At 42.5% G+C, this 20,295-nt stretch overlaps 1 protein-coding gene across 10 annotated transcripts in view; it reads right to left on the reverse strand.

Moving 5' to 3' along the window:
• The window catches only part of LOC119977091 (probable ribonuclease ZC3H12C), a 160,196-nt gene that overhangs the window by 78,604 nt on the left and 61,297 nt on the right, over positions 1–20,295 (reverse strand). Inside the window, exon 1 of one of the 10 annotated variants that reach the window (XM_038817676.1) lies at positions 4,296–4,888. The exons of the other annotated variants lie outside the window; for them this stretch is intronic. Coding sequence (XP_038673604.1) covers positions 4,296–4,319 — 24 coding nt within the window. The 5' untranslated portion in view covers positions 4,320–4,888. Of the gene's footprint in view, positions 1–4,295; positions 4,889–20,295 lie in introns of those variants that run through there. 10 annotated transcript variants of the gene reach the window in all.

Below are 20,295 nucleotides of genomic sequence, written 5' to 3' on the forward strand. Positions count from 1 at the left end.
TAAAGACCAAAATGTCATTTACCATCCTTTTAAAATTAGTTCATGGGATGTTGGCATTGCTGGATGGGCCAGCATTTATTGCAATCCCCAATTTCCCTCGAGAATGTGGTGGTGAGCTGCTTTCTTGAACACCTACACTGCAGTTAGGAGGAGTTCCAGGATTTTAACGCAACGACAGTGAAGGAACGGTGATATATTTCCAAGTCAGGGTGGTGGGTGACTTGGAGGGGAACTTCCAGATGGTGTTCCCGTGTCCTTCTAGTGATAGCCGTGGTAGTGGGTTTGGAAGGTGGTGCCGAAGGAGCCTTGTTGAGTTCCTGCAGTGCATCTTTCGCTTGGTACAAATTGCTGCCATTGTTAGTCAATGGTGAAGGAATGAAATGAAAATGAAATGAAAATCGCTTATTGTCACAAGCCGGCTTCAAATTAAGTTACTGTGAAAAGCCCCTAGTCGCCACATTCCAGCGCCTGTTCGGGGAAAGCTGGTACGGGAATTGAACAGTGCTGCTGGCCTGCCTTGGTCTGCTTCAAAAGCCAGCTATTTAGCCCTGTGCTAAACCAGCCCATGGGAGTGAATATTTGTGGAAGAGGTGCCAATTGAGTGGCCAGCTTTGATCTTGATACTGTCAAGCTTCCCGAGTGTTGCTGGAGCTGCACTCATTCAGGAAAATGGATAGTACAGTATTTCATTACACTCCTGACTTGTGCCCTGTACATAGTGGGCAGGTTTTGGAGAGTTAGGAGGAGAGTTACTCGCCGCAAGCTTCCTAGCCTCCGGCCTGCTCTTATGGCCACAGTATTAATGCGGCTAGTGCAGTTCAGTTTCTGGTCAATGGTAACCCCCAGGATGTTGGTTTACTTTACTTTCATGTTCATTTGTACTCACCAAAGTCTCTCTGAACAATATGTTAAAGTTTCATGCCTTAAAAAAAATATTTTGCTCATCCATTCTTCTACTAAAGTGAATAACCTCACACTGCCCCATATTAGTCCGACATGAAAACACTTATCCTACTCTCTATTTCCTGCCCATTAATCAATGTACCATCCATGTTATTACTCCAACTGCATAAGACCTTCTTGCACAGTAATCTTTTGATTGGGCATATTATCAAACCCCTTTTAGAAATTTAAGTATACCACATCTGCTGGCTCCCCTTCATTTACCCTTCCAGTTAGATTCTCAAAACCTGCCAATACATACATCAAATATGATGTCCTTTTTATAAAACGCTTGTCTCTGTCTGATGTTACTGTGATTTTCTAAGTGCTTTGTTAAGACAGGCTCTTGTAAAACTAATGGTGCTCACAAGGTGTGGTTCTGCCTCTGTGGAAGACAGAAAACCTCATTCATCCATGGACTTTGAATGAATGAGGAATAATCTGGATATTCATTTTTTTGACAATAACAAAGCAAAAACGCTTAAAATGAATGCACCAGATTGCTTCATCAATGATTATTATATGTTTCTATAATGTAACATTTAACAGAGAGAAATCACCAACTGAAAAGTAAAACAATTATATTCTCCATGCACCCGGTTTAAAAGTGCGTAAAAGGGTGAATCGATTTCAAAAATGTGATGCTAAGCAACTACTCTTAGTTGCTAGGATGCGATGCTTCAGCATACCATCATGAATGCACCAATACTGAATGAACAATTTTGAATGAACAAAGGCCAAAGAGTGCAGGGGCTTGAGTGTGTCTGGCTTGCCCTTTTGGAACAATACAACTGCCAAACAAATCATGGAACACCGACATCATTGTCTTATAGACTGCATTTTATCACAAATGGAGAAGTTATTCAATAGGTGATATTCATCTCTTTATTGGCGATGTTATATACACTGTACCAACTCATGACTAGAAAGTTGTTTGAGATCTACTTTTGTTAAGAGTTTATGTCTTCCAAGGCTGATCATAAAGGAAAATAGGAATATCAATAGCATAAGAAACAAAGTGAAATATAAAGGTTTTTAATGTACTCACCGCTGCCACCCCCACCCCTCAACCACCCGCAGGAAAGTACTTGATCGGCACATTTAACATGTAAGCAATATGTTCAACATTACTTTAGACTGCAGGACTAATGCATGTTTATCCCCATAATGACAAGTTGCTGAATGGTTTAGAGTATTCCAACACTTCACAATGGAATAAGTGCTGTTAGCTATATTATATAGAAATTAAAACACTTCACAGGAAATCAACCGAGATGCATACACACCAATTATTCAAATAACAATGATAATGATGAGCATCAATATCTGGCACATTAGGTGCTCGACTTTCACAGAGCATATGCACCACAGTTGTAACAGAAATAAATGGGCCTGCTAGGTGTTGTGAAAAGAAAAATCATCACAATTTCTTCTGTATCACATCTTGTTCACCTTCATATATTGTTGTAATTCTGCAACACTCACTCAATTTACAATGTACTTGTCCAAAATATACTACAGATGCATAGTCCTTGACATGAGTGAATCCCTTTTACCAAGTGGATACTGGTGCTTGGATCAAAGGAACATAAAAGTGGTAAATAATTGATACCATGTCACTGGATGCTAACATTGTATAGACAAATGAACAAAAACTGCACATCAATACTACATTTATCAGCTTAAAAAGGATATCCAGTGTTAACTCATTCAGTGGCGAGGGAAAAAAAATGAAAATATACATACCAACCAGTTTAAGGGTTATTATTCAAATGCCGAACTGTTGAATACTATATTGTGGGTTTCTTTGGCTAATATTTTCCTATCCTGCTCAGAGTAGTTGGAAAGGCACAAAAATGTTATTAAAACAAGTAAAGTTTTGGCTTGTCGGTTGCAACAAGAATGCTATACCATTTTCCATAGCCTTTTTGCAGTCTTTTATCTCAAGTACTTGTCCAACGGTTAGAGTATACACTCAGCTTAGAAATTGAAATTTTTTTTTTTTAAAAACAGAGCCGGCTCATTTTTAGTATGATAGTTGGTCAAGTGACTAACCATACCTATTAAATGGGTGAACATAGGAATTACTTCAAATGTCAGTAACAATTAAGAAATTATTTGCTACATAAATTAGTGATGCTACCATGATGGCTGCTCAGTTCCAGGTTTTCTCATGCACTTCTTTGTCTACTGAAGCAGAAAGGCTTCATATAACAGAAGTGGTACACTCCAGATAGTAGTACATACCATATACAGTGTTGTAGTCGCCATCAAATTACTATATTAAGCTGATAACACTACAAATCTCTTGCTAGTTTTAAAATTAAAAATCAACATTAATAATATGTTCAACCAGTATCTGCAAAAAGATAAGTACTTGCATAAAATGAACTGGTTAATGCAAAAGGACCACCAGATGTCCATGAAGGCTGCTGAAGGCAAGCAACTGGTGGTCTGCTCGTTGAAAAGTTTGCATTAATTGCTGCATGTATGGACACAATAGCAATGTATTTTAACCCCTTTCCAGCCACAACCTATATTGTATTTACAAAGTATACTGCGTTATGGAAAAAACAAATGTTTTGCACCTTAAATTGCACAAATGAACATAGATATAAAAACAAATCTTGGTGCAACAAAGCTTCCAAATACAAACCAATATAACCAAAAAGGTAACTTTGTTTCCCTTTGTTTTTTACAAATTAAATGAAACAATACAAAAACTGGAAAAAAGCAAATGCTGGAAATATAGATCAGATTAGTTAGTGTCTGCAAAAAACATTAAAGGGCATATGCACAAAACTTTTCTTTCTCTTTGCAGAAGCTGACTTAACAAGACTTTTTTGGTTTTATTAACTTTTGAAACATAAAGCAGTTATTTCTCAATTTGATTTCCTACACAAAAGAATTAAGGCTTCATATATTTTTGGCCAAATCTTTCATGAAAGTTAATCAACAGGATATTCAGAACTGTAGATTTGATGTAGCACATGTTATTGATACAAATGTCAGAGACAATGAAAATCCTTTCTAGTTGTTTCTTCTCAACAATTTCATTCCATCAAAATAGTTTACAGCTTTTAAAAATCCAAGTTTAACCAAGTGCTTAAAATGGTGGATTATATTGCAACTGTAAAGCTATACGCCATTCTGGTATCAAATTTTCCAAATATAAAAGATAGGTTGCAATTCAAAAATTAGCAAGAGGAAGTGGTCTACATCCACATGATACACTTAAATTCTGCACTTATTTAACTACATAATCTCTACTTCCTATATTTACAAGTATAAACTGCCCTGGCACAAGAAAGTACAACTATCACTTTTATAAAAAAGTTATTTCTACCACTTACATTAGCTGAAAAGCAGACAGACATTTGATTCTATGTTGCAGTTAACAAAAAATCCGAATACACTTTGAGCTGCAGACATCCAGGCAGGCAGTGAGAACAATGAATAGCTGAACAGATGGACCAACAATGTCTATGCTTTCCCTTATTACCAAAGCATGTTTCTAGCCAATAAGAGATCATCCAGTTCACAATTAGTTTCTGAGGCAGATGCAAACCAACTTCTATCCCACGTCAGGTCTTGAGGCCTCTTAAGACAAGTACACTGATGTCAACCAAGGTCTGCCCTGGGCATCATGTGTATTAACAAGGGGTGTGCAGCAACAATGCCAACAACAAAGGGAACTAGCAGGCAGCTGCTGAATGAGGGCATGAGTCATTAGGCAGCAGGCTGTCGGCAAAAACACCTGGCTAGTTGTGGACCTCACCAAAACCCTGTTACTATTGTAGTGAGACAAGATACATTGAAAGACAATATCTGCTTTATATTTAAATATGCAGGTTTTACTTTATTGCTGTCATTACAACAAGTTATGCAAAAGCTTAGAGTATCAAAAAACTGCCAAATTAAAAATAAATGTGATTCGGTACTCTGCTCTTGAAGCTTGAATTCACAGGGCTAGAGATGGGAACAAATTCTATTCTTAAAGTAATAATTACATCCAATGTGACAATGTTGCATTCAGAGACAACACTAATGAAAGGGTTAAAGATGCTTAATTGAAAAGAAATACTGATTTCACCTAGAATTCAAGCAACATAGCTACTGAAACGCCAAGGGTATATAATCCATTTTCCAAAGGATTAAAAGTATACGGGCAGCACGGTAGCATTGTGGCTAGCACAATGGCTTCACAGCTCCAGGGTCCAAGGTTCGATTCCGGCTTGGGTCACTGTCTGTGCGGAGTCTGCACATCCTCCCCGTGTGTGCGTGGGTTTCCTCCGGGTGCTCCGGTTTCCTCCCACAGTCCAAAGATGTGCAGGTTAGGTGGATTGGCCATGATAAATTGCCCTTAGTGTCCAAAATTGCCCTTGGTGTTGGGTGGGGTTACTGGGTTGTGGGGATAGGGTGGAGGTGTTGACCTTGGGTAGGGTGCTTTTTCCAAGAGCCGGTGCAGACTCGATGGGCCAAGTGGCCTCCTTCTGCACTGTAAATTCTATGATAAAAAACTAGAATTTACAACAACGAACTAGGAAGGGCGGCACAGTGATGAGCACTGATGCCTCACAGCGCCAGGGACCCGGGTTTGATTTCGACCTCGGGTGATTGTGTGGAGTTTGCACATTTTCCCACTGTCTGCCTGGGTTTCCTCAGTGTGCTCCGGTTTCCTCCAGCAGTCCAAAGATGCGCAGGTTAGGGGTAATTGAGCATGGCCACTCCACCCAAGTGTCCAAAAGGTTAGGTGGTTATGGGGAAAGGGCAGGGGATTGGGCTTAGATAGGGTCTTTTACATGATTGGTGCAGACTCGATGGACTGAATGGCCTCCTTCTGCACTGTAGGGATTCTATGATATTATGAAATATTATGCTTCTGGTCGTTCAATGCATCAGTCAAGAAATTAACTGAATGGTTACCAATATTCACTGGTTTGAAATTGGATTGACAAGTGAAAAACATTAAAATGGTACGTTATAATCCTTAACCAGGCACAAATGTTTTGGAAAGAGCTCAAACACAATATATAACCATAGGCTGGCCTACCAGTTACTGTAAATATTACCACACTGAGGAGGAACAGTGGGCGTCTCAGGACTCTGAATTCATGTTGAACAAAGACTGCTAAAAATAAACAGCAAACAGGTTTGCCTTTTTTTGGTTGATCCTACCCCACCTTACTGTGGTGAACTGGTGATTAAAAGTCTGCATGTCTAAATTTAAGTTTGCTCAGTTTCATTGGGCTACAACTTCCTCAGAGTAGCAATCTGCATTGGATTGCCACTCCATACTCAATTACTTGAGGTATTTTTTTTCAGCCTGTCTCACTTGACCTTCTGACTTAGGCGAGGCAAGGTTCAGACACTGCAGTGCATCCTTGAGGCATTGAAGTGTAGAAGAGCAGGATTGAAGAAGCCGTGTCACAGAGGAAATTGGAGGTGCGGGGAGGGCCAGAGCAATTGCTGTGCAAAGCTTATCCGTAAACTTCCGAAAGGTATTCCCCAGCACACCTTTGGGGTATCTCCCAATGTGACGCCGAGGAGCTCAGAAGTTCAGACCCATTCAATTCAAAAGGAAAATTGTGTACAAACCACCCCAAAGAAATATAGCTTTGCTTGCCAACGGGTTCAAAATTCTTCTAATTTTTAAATGATACCTGCTTTTTCTATTAAGATTACGGAGCAGATTTTACTCCTTAATTAATCCTGACAGCTTGTGTAAGTTTTCAGTTACTCAAACGAAGTGAGGAAAAACTACATTGTGAACCTTGATTTTTCTTTATAAATCAAGTGTAACATTCCTTAATCACACATTGTCCCTTTTGTCCCCAATATTTGACTCCTTTTTAAAACCTTTCCCAATCTGAACTTCAATTTTTTTCAACTTTAATAACGACCCCTTACCCTCTTCTTCAATCTGGCCCTCATCTAATACATGATGCGCAGCTTTATTTTGATTTTGTCTCTTTAAAAATCTTTTCCAACTAGTCAAAAGCACATTCTTTCATAAACATGTTAGAGGCTGTGGCAATGAATATAGTTGTCAGTGGCTCATGCCTTTCAAAAATCTAAACAAAATAAACTGATCCTTAGCATGAAAATGGTTTAAACAAATCAAAGTTCAATATAGGAATGACCCTGGTAATTATGGGCCAGCTAGTCTTACTTCAGTGGTCAGTAAGTTAATGGAAAAGGTCCTGAAGGATAGGATTTATGACCATTTGGAAAGATGCAGCTTAATCCAGGATAGTCAACACTGATTCATGAAGGGTAAGTCTTGCCTCACAAATTTGATTGAATTATTTGAGGAGGTAACTAAGTGTGCAGATGAAGGTAGAGCAGTTGATGTCGTATACATGGATTTTAGTAAGGCATTTGATAAGGTTCCCCATGATCGGCTCATGAAGAAAGTAAGGAGGTGTGGGATAGAGGGAAATTTGGCCAATTGGATAAGTAACTGGTTATCACATAGAAGACCGAGGGTGGTGGTGGATGGAAAATTTTCAGACTGGAGACCAGTCACCAGCGGTGTACCACAGGGATCAGTGCTGGGTCCTCTGCTATTTGTGATTTTTATCAATGGCTTGGAGGAGGGGACTGAAGGGTGGGTCAGTATATTTGCTGATGAAACCAAGATCGGTGGAGTAGTAGATGAGGTGGAGGGCTATTGTAGGCTGCAAAGAGACATTGATAGGATGCAGAGCTGGGCCGAAAAATGGCAGATGGAGTTTAACCCTGATAAGTACGAGGCGATTCATTTTGGTAGAAAAAATTTGAATGAGATTACAGGGTCAACGGCAGGGTTCTGAGGAATGTGGAGGAACAGAGAGATCTTGGGGTTCATGTCCACATATCTCTGAAGGTTGCCACTCAAGTGGATAGAGCCATGAAGAAGGCTTATAGTGTGTTAGCGTTTATTAACAGGGGGCTTGAGTTTAAGAGTCGCGGGGTTATGCTGCAACTGTACAGGACCCTGGTGAGACCATATTTGGAGTATTGTGTGCAGTTCTGGTCACCTCACTATCGGAAGGATGTGGAAGCATTGGAAAGGGTGCAAAGGAGATTTATCAGGATGCTGCCTGGTTTGCAGGATAGGTCTTATGAGGAAAGGTTGAGGGAGTTAGGGGTTTTCTCTTTGGAGCGGAGGAGGATGAGAGGCGACTTAATAGAGGTTTATAAGATGATGGGGGGATAGATAAAGTGGACGTTCAGAGACTATTTCCTCAGGTGGATGCAGCTGTTACAAGGGGGCATAACTCGAAGATTCAGGGTGGGAGATATAGGAGGGATATCCGAGGTAGGTTCTTTACTCAGAGTGGTTAGGGTGTGGAATGGACTGCCTGCTGCAATAGTGGAGTTGGACACTTTAGGAACTTTCAAGTGGTTATTGGATAGGCACATGGAGCACACCAGAATGACAGGGAGTAGGATAGCTTGATCTTGGTTTCGAACAATGCTCGGCACAACATCGATGGCCGAAGGGCCTGTTCTGTGCTGTACTGTTCTATGTTCTATAAGATTAAAAACTTCCAAAATTAGTTTCCAGAGAAAATATGGATAGTCTTAAATGTCGAGCTTTGTCACTGATCTGAAAATAGAGGTATAAAGAATTAATTATCACCAACCTTCATTTATATTGAGCGCTTAAAATAAAAAATGAAGGAGGAATTCATCCGCTGTGCACAGAATAAAGGAACTGAATCAACATTAATAACGGTCAAATATTTTAATAAACCCAATAGATTCCTGACCCTGTAAGATTCTTGTCAGAGGGACAGTATTCAACATGCTTATAGAGGTTAAGAGGGGAATGAGAAAATAAAACTGAAGTAATGCTTGCACCTAAAGCTTTAGATAGCTTTTGAATGTTTTAGGCTCTATAGTCTAGCTATTTATAACTTCCACCAACAATATTACTAATGTCAGAAATACTTGCGTTTTGTAGTGTAATGTTTTGTGGGCAGCACAGTAGCATAGTGGTTAGCACAGTTGCTTCACAGCTCCAGGGTCCTAGGTTTGATTTCCGGCTTGGGTCACTGTTTGTGTGGAGTCTGCACCCTCTCCCTACGAGTGCGTGGGTTTCCTCCCACAGTCCAAAGATGTGCAGGTTAGGTGGATTGGACTTGCTAAAATACCCTTAGTGTCCAAAAAGGTTGGGTGGGGTATTAAGTTATGGGGATGGGCTGGATGTGTGGGCTTGAGTAGGGTGCACTCTCCAAGGGCCAGTGCAGACTCGATGGGCCGAATGGCCTCCTTCTGCACGGTAAAGCCTATGATTCTATGAATATGAAACCAACACCAAGTTTGCTGGTCCTATTGCCCAACATGTTACCTTGTTTATCTTTAGGATCTTAAATTTCATTTCATCCCATTTCAAATTCACTGCATTCTAGCTATTTTTTGTGAAAGTTCATCCTTCACTAACTACTTCCTGTTGCACTTCTGGATGTCCATTTGGGAAATACAACATCAATTGAAAAATCTTAATTTCAAAGATCCATTCCCCAACCAGAAAGGCAATGTTATACTTGCTTTTACATGTCAAGGAAGCGTTCCATCTGATCTTGCTCCTCGCACCTACAATCTAGTTGCACTAGACAAATTATTCTGTGGTCATACCTCCTTGATGATGGTTAAATCGCTGCAAACAATTCTACCTTCAGTTCTACTAAATAAAATTAGTGGCAGCAGCTCCTCATGGATTGCAGGATGACATCTACTCAAGGTCGGAAGTTTGTCATGTGACTGAGCAGGCCAATTCTTGGACCGTAGCACTTTGGAGATTGGGGCAGGATGTCTCGTGAGTAGTGCGATCTGGAACGTAGCATTTGCTTCCTTTTCTTTCCTTCTCTATCACTGCTCTGCCTCATTATGAAAGGTGTTGAGACTCAAAGCAAGATGCAGCTAAATTGACACGGGTCACCATTCTGAACAACTGGCAGCAAACTCCTCCTAGTCAGTCATTAAGGTCTATATCACCGCACATCAAGGAGAGCTTCAGAATGTCTTTGAAGCATTTTCTTTGTCGTTCCCTTGAATGTTGGGCTCGAGAGTTGAGTAAAGAGGATCTGGTTAGACTAATGGTTTTCGGCCATCCAGACTAACCAATTCACTGAACTTGCTTTTGCTGGATAAATCATGCTGTGGAAACAATCAAGGTACAGTTATCCCTCTTGTCCATAGTGGGAAAAAATCCTGACATGCATTCTCCCTACTTGCTGTGGCTGACAAAGTCCTCAAACAGAGAGTGTAGCTTCAGATCTTCCAGAGGAACCTCTGACATGATCTCGGTTGTTAGACAAACCCGCAAAAGAATAGAGAACATCAGGATCTCTTCACTGATCAAAGCATCGTTTTTATTAATTAAAATCCTTTATTGAAAGAGATTAAGCAGAAACATATAATTATGTCAAAGTTATCCTTTAGCTTGGAAAACTTGTGCCAGGCATACAGACAGTGTGGCCCACTCAGCTGATTAGTCATAACCAGTGCTGAGAAAGAGCACTGATGTTGGACTACCTATCCTCCATTGATTTGCAGGATTTTGCAGAGGTATCGCTGGTGATATTTCTCCTGGGATTTAAGATGTCGGCTGTTCGTTGTTCGCGGCTCTAACACATACAGGCGGTGCAGATGGCACTTCAGACCTGCAGGCCAGGAGTCTGGTGCTGGGTTTCAGGTCTTTGTTATCAAACACACTTCTGCACAGTTGGTTGAAGGCTGTGCTGGCACACTGGAGGTGATATTGAGTTATCATCATCAATGTCTGCCCTCGCTGAGAGGAGGCTACCAAGGCAGCACGGTAGCATGGTGGTTAGCGTAAATGCTTCACAGCTCCAGGGTCCCAGGTTCGGTTCCCGGCTGGGTCACTGTCTGTGCGGAGTCTGCACGTCCTCCCCGTGTGTGCGTGGGTTTCCTCCGGGTGCTCCGGTTTCCTCCCACAGTCCAAAGATGTGCGGGTTAGGTGGATTGGCCATGCTAAATTGCCCGTAGTGTCCTAAAAAAGTAAGGCTAAGGGGGGGTTGTTTGGGTTACGGGTATAGGGTGGATACGTGGGTTTGAGTAGGGTGATCATTGCTCGGCACAACATCGAGGGCCGAAGGGCCTGTTCTGTGCTGTACTGTTCTATGTTCTATGTATGAGATATGATCCACATCGTCCAATGGTTTGCCGTGGATCTTGATAGATCAAAGGGCAGTGCCGCACAACAGAGCAGGCTGGTGGAGGACCTTTGTCTTCTGGACGTTTAGCCTAAGGCCCATTCTTCCTTATGACTCCGTGAATGCATCAATGAAAGTGTGGTGCTCGGCATCTTGAATGTGTACATACGCAAATGTCGTCAGCGTACTGCAGCTCAACAACAGAGGTTGAGGTGATCTTGGTTCTGGACTGGAAGCAGCATTTGTTGATTAGTTTAACCAGCACTGGTTATGGTGCTGTAGAGTAGTTCCACTGTTGTGGGGAATTTCAAGGAGATGGGTTGGAGTGTTGTAGGGAGGAAGATGGAAAAGAACATTGATGTAGTGACACAACCTTGTTTGACCCCAGTTTGGTGGTCTGTGGCAGATCCGTTGGTTAAGGATCACGTATGCCTGACACAAGGCTCCCAAAACAAACTCTCCACTCGGAGCCTTGTCACAGCAAGTGATTACCAGGAGGGCAGAGGAACAATTTCAGGGACATCCTTAAAGCCTTCCTGAAAAAAAATGCAATATCCCTCCATATAAGTGGAAATCTCTTACTTGAGATTGCCCAAACTGGAGAAGGATCCATGAAGGTGCTAACCATTTTGAACGTTTACACAGACCCAGGTGGGGACCAAGCACAAACAGCAGAAGTAGTGTACCAAAATCAGGGCATCGCACCCACCCACCTCATCAAACACTACTTGCCCTATTTGTCTGCAGATCCAGCATTAGACTTCTTAAGCCAACTCAGGGCCCACAACCCCAGAGCAGAAGAAAATCATCCTCAGTCCTGAGGGTCTGCCTAAGAAGGTAGATTCTTTAGCTCTCCTCACCCTGCCCCCATCCCTCTATTCCCCTTTCATGCATCAAGGCTATTGTCTTTAACCACTCCACGTGGTTATGAGAGTACCACATTCACAGGATTCACACTGTAAAGGTTGTTCTAATTACCATTCAGTTCTCTCAAGAAGGTGGCGACAGCTCCTTCAGATCCACCATGAAACATAGCAGACTTTTATAATGCATGTCACTGTTCACACTTTCTTTCTCTTCCCCTCCCTGTACACTTTTCACACATTCAACCCCCAAGAATTGAAATCTGCCTAATTTCCAAGGCATACCAACTAAACCCATGTTTAATTGAATCATGGCAATTAATTTAAAATTATGGTGGGATATCCACCATCTTCGCAAATGCAGGCCAGGTCTACTTGCTTATCCAGATTTATGAGTGAAAAATGAGAACAGAATGACCAAAATGAATGTGCATCTAAGAAGGGCATTCCACTTGTGCAGTTTAAAGGGATTATGAAGTACTCAGGATTTAGCTGCTGGGCTGTTCCATCAGCCAGATGAAACAATCACACTATTTTTTTCTAGGTTTCACTAGGTTTTCTATACTTGACTGAAGTTTTTAAGGATGGTCTGGCTGATCTTACAGTACTTGTGACATTTAAAATATTATGCAGAAAGAAGTTCATTCTAGGCATGGATGGTCTGGTTGCATTTCTATGGAAATTAAACATGGCTGGGAGAATGAAGAGGTGCCACAGAGCAGGTCATGCTGCTCGAATTGGGGGAGGAGGAGGTGGACCAAGACATTCAGAAGTAAGCCATATCTGCAGAGTTTGCAGGGAACAATTCTCTTGCCTCAATTTCAGTGGCGACAAGTGCACAGTCAGTGAAGACCAACATCACCAATTCATATGGGACTATGAATGAAACCTGTCAACTGCTGCAGCCACAACCACAGCCTAAAAGCAGGTCATGGTCAACATTGTTGTGGCTCTTAAATTTTATGCCCCTATTCCATTCAAGCTGCAATTGGACACATATGCAACATCTCAGTTTGCAGTGTGTTGTGATTCTATACAGCTGAAAACACATTCATCTTGTTAACTTTTGCCAAAGACAAGGACCGAGCACAAGGTTTTACATAGATTGCTCAAACCTGAAATCCACAGGGTAAGGAAGAGAAAGGAACCATACCACAATATTCCATGCCTTACATATATGGTGAACACAAGAGCACCAATTTTTAAAAATTACAATTCCAAGTCTCATTATTCCGCAATTATTTAATATGGGTCAGACCATATTACATATAGATGCTCCTGAACCAAAACAGAATCACAGTGGGCAATAGCACAGTTACAGTCTCAATTTTAATGTCAAGTTGCTGTCTATTGTCTATCACTCCTACCTCCTTACCCAAGTGCTGAATTCTCCAAAATAAATTCCTCCAGTAAAACTTCCACACTGCCAGAAATCACCAATGCCATGATCAAGATATCTGTTTCCATCCTCTGCAAAATTGTTCAATAAAGTTGCTCACACAACTCCATCCGCATCCGCAACCGCCGGCCGCGCCCCCCCCCCCCCCCACCCACCCCAAAACTATCTCACTTCTGCTGTCCAACTGTGTGGAACTGCTCTTGTATTGTTCCATTTCTGCATACCTGTACACAGTCAATGCATTTTGTTACAAATACAAAGTTTAAGATTGTTACGTTTTGCAACCATCTCTTTAATTTAAAGTAAAATGGAGTAGTGAAAGGGGTAATGTGGCCTGCTTCGAATTATACCCGGCAGCAAGCCTGGGTGGTTTGTTTGCTATGGGGGTGGGGGCAAGTTGACTTATTGGGAAGAGTGTGCAAGATATTCACACCTGTAGACAATGTCAACAGCAGTCGTGCTGACTGTGGGGAGGCTGTTGGTCTCAAAGTCTCACAGGAAGGTGTTGGGAACGTCAGTCTTTTCAAATGTACTGTTTACTTCCAAGGTACAATGAAGTTGGGGAAGGGGGGGTGGTATTCTCGAGGGTAGCTATTTAGCGTTGGTACTTGGATACAAGGCCCATGCGATTCACATTGCCAGGAAAGGGAAAGTCAATAGAAAGCCATTGTAGTCTCAGGTTGCAGTTTTTCTAGTTGTATGATTGAAACTCTCAGGCACGAATGTGAGAAAACAGTGAGAGTGAACTGAATAGTATTCAGACAATCAAAAAGCAGAATACTGAAGAAGCTGGAAAACTGAAATAAAGACAGAAAATGCCAGAAATACTCAGCAGGTTATAGCAGCATCTGTGGAGGGAAACAGAGTTAATGTTTCAAGTCTGTGTGACCTTTCATTAGATCTTTCATCAGTTCTGGTGAAAGGTCACAGACCGGAGTTATTAACTCTCTTTCTCTCCACAAATGTTTCTGTAACCTGCTGAGTATTTCCAGCATTTTCTGTATTTTATTAGTATTTAGATAATGTTGCAGTACAAGTCTTAAAACCTTATTGTGTGTTCCTTTCAGTCAAGCCATTGGAAATTCAAACATATTTTAAAAGGTTATTGGCCTCGATAGGAATAGTAACGATTTTAAATCAATGGTTTATCTCCTTCTCTCATATCTGTCGGAAGGATATATCCTGCAGCCCCTCCTCTACCTTATCCACACATTGCCATTTAGAGTGCGGTGGTCTGGAATGGCCTGGATTTTCGGCCTGATAAAATTGCACACTAAGAATTGGATATTTTAAATTAAACTGCAGTCTATTCCAGGTAGGCCGATGGGAATTCGAACTTGACCAAAATCCAAATACACTAAACACAAAAATACTGACAAGACATGTCTGGGCCTGTGTTATCAATCACCCATCAGGAGATAATCGGTTCCATTCATATGCATTTATCTGTTATGGGTTGCTCAGACCGAGCCAGACTTTTTGGCGCCCAGAGTTCCCACCGTTACCATATATGGTAAACGGCTATGTACAAACACCACCGGATATGGTCACCTAGGGATGGGACCCAAGCAGTCGTCATCAAGCCCATTGGATATTGGGGGCCAGAGAAGGTTCTGGAAAGGTGCGAAAGGCGGGCGTAAAGGTAGACCCCCCCCCCAAAAGTCGCACCCCAGCGATGCCTCGGCGTGGAGGTGACCGTGACGATGACGATTCAGAAGACTGACATAAGGAAGCAGCCAGCGAGACCCACCTTTGCAAAGACGACCCTGCGAAACGAGAGAGTCAGAGAATCGGACCTGTAGCCCAACTGATTTCATCGATACGGGTAGTATCATGAATCTTGGGACCTTTTGTGAACAATATTGGGATAAGTTAAGGGTTAGTATTATTGTGTTAAATAAACTTGATTGAACTTTATACTTGTGTTGTCCTTTGTATGCCTCAGCAAAAAGACATCTAGGTAAAACTGGCCGAAGTATCTGAGATTTTACAGACATCGTCTGCAAGGATGGGGCCAATGCCAAGATCATTGATAACACCCACCGTTACCTCTTCGCATCACCTCAAGACCTCAATGTTGTCAAGACCGCTTGCTAGAATGTCTTGGATGAGTCATTGCTTCCTGTAGCTAGATATCAGTAATGTATGACTCTCAGCTTCAGACCTGCCATAAGCTCCACTATCTCATGCCGAGACAAACATTCAATTTCAACACTCTGTTCTAACCTGAATTTTAAACCCCACAATCTATGCATCCCCAAGTATAGGGCTTCTAATGTTATATAGAAAACATAGAATCCCTACAGTGCAGAAGGAGGCCATTCAGCCCATTGAGTCTGCACCGACCCTCTGAAAGCACACTCTACCTCGGCCCACCACCCCTGCCCTAACCCCGTAACCAGGATACTTCATGGCCTAGATAGAGCGGACATGGAGAGGATGTTCCACTTGTAGAAAAAACTAGACCCAGAGGACACAATCTCAGACTAAAGGGACGATCCTTCAAAACAGAGATGAGGAGGAATTTCTTCAGCCAGAGGCTGGTGAATCTGTGGAACTCTTTGCCGCAGAAGGCTGTGGAGGCCAAAACACGGAGTGTCTAAGACAGAGATAGATAGGTTCTTGATTAATAAGGGGATCAGGGGTTATGGGAGAAGGCAGGAGAATAGGGTGAGAAAAATATCAGCCATGACTGAATGGTGGAGGACTCGATGGGCCATGTGGCCTAAATCTTCTCCAATGTCTTATGGTCTTAGGTAAGGATAATTAGCGGTGATTGAGGGGTGAACCAGGGTGGTGCATCAATCATTTTGGAATGCTGAAAGGGGAAGAAGATGTGTTTGGTGATGGCATCACACTGGAATTGGCGAACAGCTGACCAAAAAAGAAAACCTTACAGAGGTTGGTAGAGTGGAAGGTGAAAGCAAGAGGAAACCGATCATGATTCTGGGAGGGAAGGGAAGGAGTGAGAGCAGGTGAGAAATGCATCAGGGAAGTCGAGGAAGGGAACAGAAGAATTAGAGATGGGAACGGATAAAAGTGAGACTAGACTGGAAATTGGAAACAAAGTTAATGAAATTTTCACATTCGCAGCAAGAGCAGGAGGAGGCATCGATACAGTCATTAACGTACAAAAAAAGTAGATTTGGACAGGGATAATAAATGTTCCACATATGTCACAAAAAGGAAAGAATAGCTGGGACCCACAAACTCACAGAAATGTCTTTCATTTGGAGGAAGTGAATGGAGTTAAAGGAGAAGCTGTTCAGAGTGAGCACAATGTCAGCCAGGCGAAGGAGGTGATGGTGGAAAAGGGCTGGTTGGGTCTCCTCAAGGAAGATGTGGAGAGCTCTCAAACTGGGGACGGAAGTTTAGACAAATTAGGGAAGAAGAAATGGCCAGAGCCGGGAATCCTAAAAATGTTGAGGTGACATAGAGCCTTGGATGAACTAGAGATGTACAAGGAGAGAAAAAAATGGAGTTGAGATAGGAAGACCAATATTTCCACATTTTTTGATTATTTCAGATTTCTAACATCTACGGCATTTTGCTTTTATAAGTCAGAGTAACTTTGCTCAAAGGATGATAAGGACATAAGAAATAGAAGTAAATCCTATGATGCATCAAGCTGCTCTGCCTCACAACACAATCATGGCTGATATTAGGCTACAACTCCACATTCCCGCCTAGTCCACATATCACTCGATTCCCTGAGAGTTCAAACATTTTTCTACCTCAGCCATAAATATATTCAATGATAGAGCATCCATAACCCTTTGGGATAAAGTCTTCCAAAGATTCACAACTCTCTGAGTGAACAAATTTCTCATATCCCAAATGATCAGCTCCTTATCGTAAGAATGTGCCCGTACGTTCTCGATTCTACTTGTTGCCCACTCACATAACCTTGTTTATATTTCTTTGTGACACCCTCACTGCAAGCATTCCTACATAGCTTTGTATGATAAGAAAACTTAGATACATTACTCTTGGTCTCTTCATTAAAGTCATTAACACAGCAAGACAAGGTATAACCCACAGGCCACAATCAGTAAGGATAGGCAACAACACTACCTCCACGATCATCCTCAACACCGGTGCCCCACAAGGCTGTGTCCTCAGCCCCCTACTATACTCCTTATACACCTATGACTGTGTGGCCAAATTCCCCTCCAACTTGATTTTCAAATTTGCTGATGACACCACAGTAGTCGGTCGGATCTCAAACAATGACGAGACAGAATACAGGAATGAGATAGAGGAACTAATGCGATGACAATAACCTCTCCCTCAATGTCAACAAAATGAAGGAGATTATCATCGACATCAGGAAGCGTAGTGGGGAACATGTCCCTGTCTACATCAATGGGAACAAAGTTGAAAGGGTCGAGAGCTTCAAGTTTTTAGGTGTCCAGATCATCAATAACCTGTCCTGGTTCTACCCCCACCCCCACACTATAGTTAAGAAAGCCCACCAACAACTTTACTTTCTCAGAAGACTAAGGAAATTTGGCATGTCAGCTACGACTCTCACCAGCTTTTACAGATGCACCATAGAAAGCATTCTTTCTGGTTGTATCACAGCTTGGTATGGATCTTGCTCTTCCCAAGACCGCAGGAAACTACAAAAGGTCATGAATGGAGCCCAATCCATCACGCAAACTAGTCTCCCATCCATTGACTGTCTACAATTCCCGCTGCCTCAGAAAGGCAGCCAGCATAATTAAGGACTCCACCCACCCCTGATATACTCTCCTCCACCTTCTTCAGTCAGGAAAAAGCCACAAAAGGTTGAGGTCACGTACCAACCGACTCAAGAACAGCTTTTTCCCTACTGCCATCAGACTTTTGAATGGACCCACCTCGTATTAAGTTGATCTTTTCTCTACACCCTAGCTATGACTGTAACATTATATTCTGCAGTCTCTCTTTCCTTCCCTATGTATGCATTGTCTGTATAGCATGCAAGAAACAATACTTTTCACTGTATACTAACACATATGACAATAATAAATCAAATATTTATTTTAGTTACTCATTACTCACTATTTCCCAGTGAATCTTTTACTATGACATTACAAATGTTCCTCATTGCATAATACTAGATCTAAAAAAGCTTTATCTGTAGTTGGTTCCATAACATAGTTATAGAGGGGGAAATGAGGGACTGAGGCTGGGAGGGGTTCTCTAAAGGACCTATAAAGGAGGTCCCCCACTTGACCAAAGCCAGTTAAAGCAGCTGGGTTACTCACCTGGCATGTGTCTCCCCTGCTGTGGGCAAAATAGTAGCTGAGGTGGATCGAGGAACTTAGTGGCCATTTAGCGGCCTCAATTGGCCCAACAGTGGGCAAACCACCTGACATCTTCCCCACCCACAATAAACACCCCCCCCCCCCCCCCCCGGAGGGCCTTCAAACATACCACAGCTATCTGTAAATTCCTCCCTCACATCTCTCTACTGCCGATTAAATGCAACACAATTTCTATGTTAGTGCCAGTAGGTAATGTTCCTACATGGTACAGATGAAACACACCACCTGTCCTGTCATCTTTATTATATTTCATTAACTGATTATGTTGCAAGTTTAGAAATATCATTCAACTGTTACCTGGATTTATACAGTACAGTGTCACAAATCTGGCTGTCTTGTCTGAAAACTAGACATTTTTACAAGGTGCGGTGCAATTTTAACTGAGTAAAATAGAAAGCTCACCTGGTCAATTCGACGAGGCACTGCAATGATGCGGTGTTGCGACTGACCAGTTTTCCCCTTTGCTGCTTACACACTGGTCTATCCCCAAGCTCCAGTGGGTAGGTGTGGTTGGAGAAGGAGGTGCTCAACCCAAGCCCTGCCTTAGTCAACTCATCTACAACCTGGTCCTTCAGAAGATGCACAAAATAAGGGAGTGCTGAAGGACCTGCAACTTGTCAGGTTCTTGGACAAATATGCAAGGGCATGGGTCCAGCTCCTCTGGCAATTGAACCACCTTCAGCTTGCTGAAAATAAAGATAGAGGGACCATAAGCACCTCTTGGGATTGCTGGTTGATGATGGATCCATAGGAGATCAGTGTCAAAACACATGCCTAATATTAGGTTCTGTTTTCCCTTGATCCAACAAGGATCCAAGCACGCAGAGATTTGTGGGAGCACCTGCCGAGCGTCGGCCCAGAGGGCACCAAGCTGATCAATGCTCTGCTAAGCCTGCACAGCTGATCACATAACGCTCGAGGGGAAAGTTCCCAGGGCCGTACGAAGTCACCCAAGAACTCCATGGAACATTGTGGGATATCCTTGGGTCAAAGGGGGTGGGGGAATGCCCCTTTTGGCACAGAGCAGTCATTGCCCAGCTGTCCAAGAGGGGCAATTCTGCTGGAGAACTGGTACCCAGTTTCCTTCTTTAGAATGTAAAGATCCTTGCCAGGGCAATGCCACCTCGTTCACATTCTCAGCTCACATTCTCAGCAAGGATCAACCCGGAGAAATGTTCTCGACTCCAGATAGGCAAGTTGGAGGTGGATTCTCCACTGGAGGAACTTGGGTCTCCTCTACTTAGGAGTCCACATTGGCCTGCCAAGGAAGCTTAGACAGCAAACTAGCAATAGATAGAGGCCGAAGGGTGCTTGCCCAGGGTGCTGGAAACTGCTAAGAGTGCTGTCCTAAAGGGTTCAAGCAGTGGTCATAAATTAGCTGATGGATATTATGCTGTGTTAAGTCGGTCACTCTTGGGGGAAATGTGTCTCCTTGAAGGAGCTGCACGTCTTCTGCAAGGAACTGAACAGGCTCTCAAAGTTGATCACCTCCAGCGAGGATTTTCTCTGTAACAGGAGTGGTAGCTATGTTGTGGGGGCCATTGATAAGGAATTCATACCTCAAGCATACTTTCAGATGACTGTTGGAGGAAAGGGCCCTGATGGCAAGATCA

This window comes from Scyliorhinus canicula, chromosome 14 (genome assembly GCF_902713615.1).
Source record: "Scyliorhinus canicula chromosome 14, sScyCan1.1, whole genome shotgun sequence".
NCBI classification, from domain to species: domain Eukaryota; kingdom Metazoa; phylum Chordata; class Chondrichthyes; order Carcharhiniformes; family Scyliorhinidae; genus Scyliorhinus; species Scyliorhinus canicula.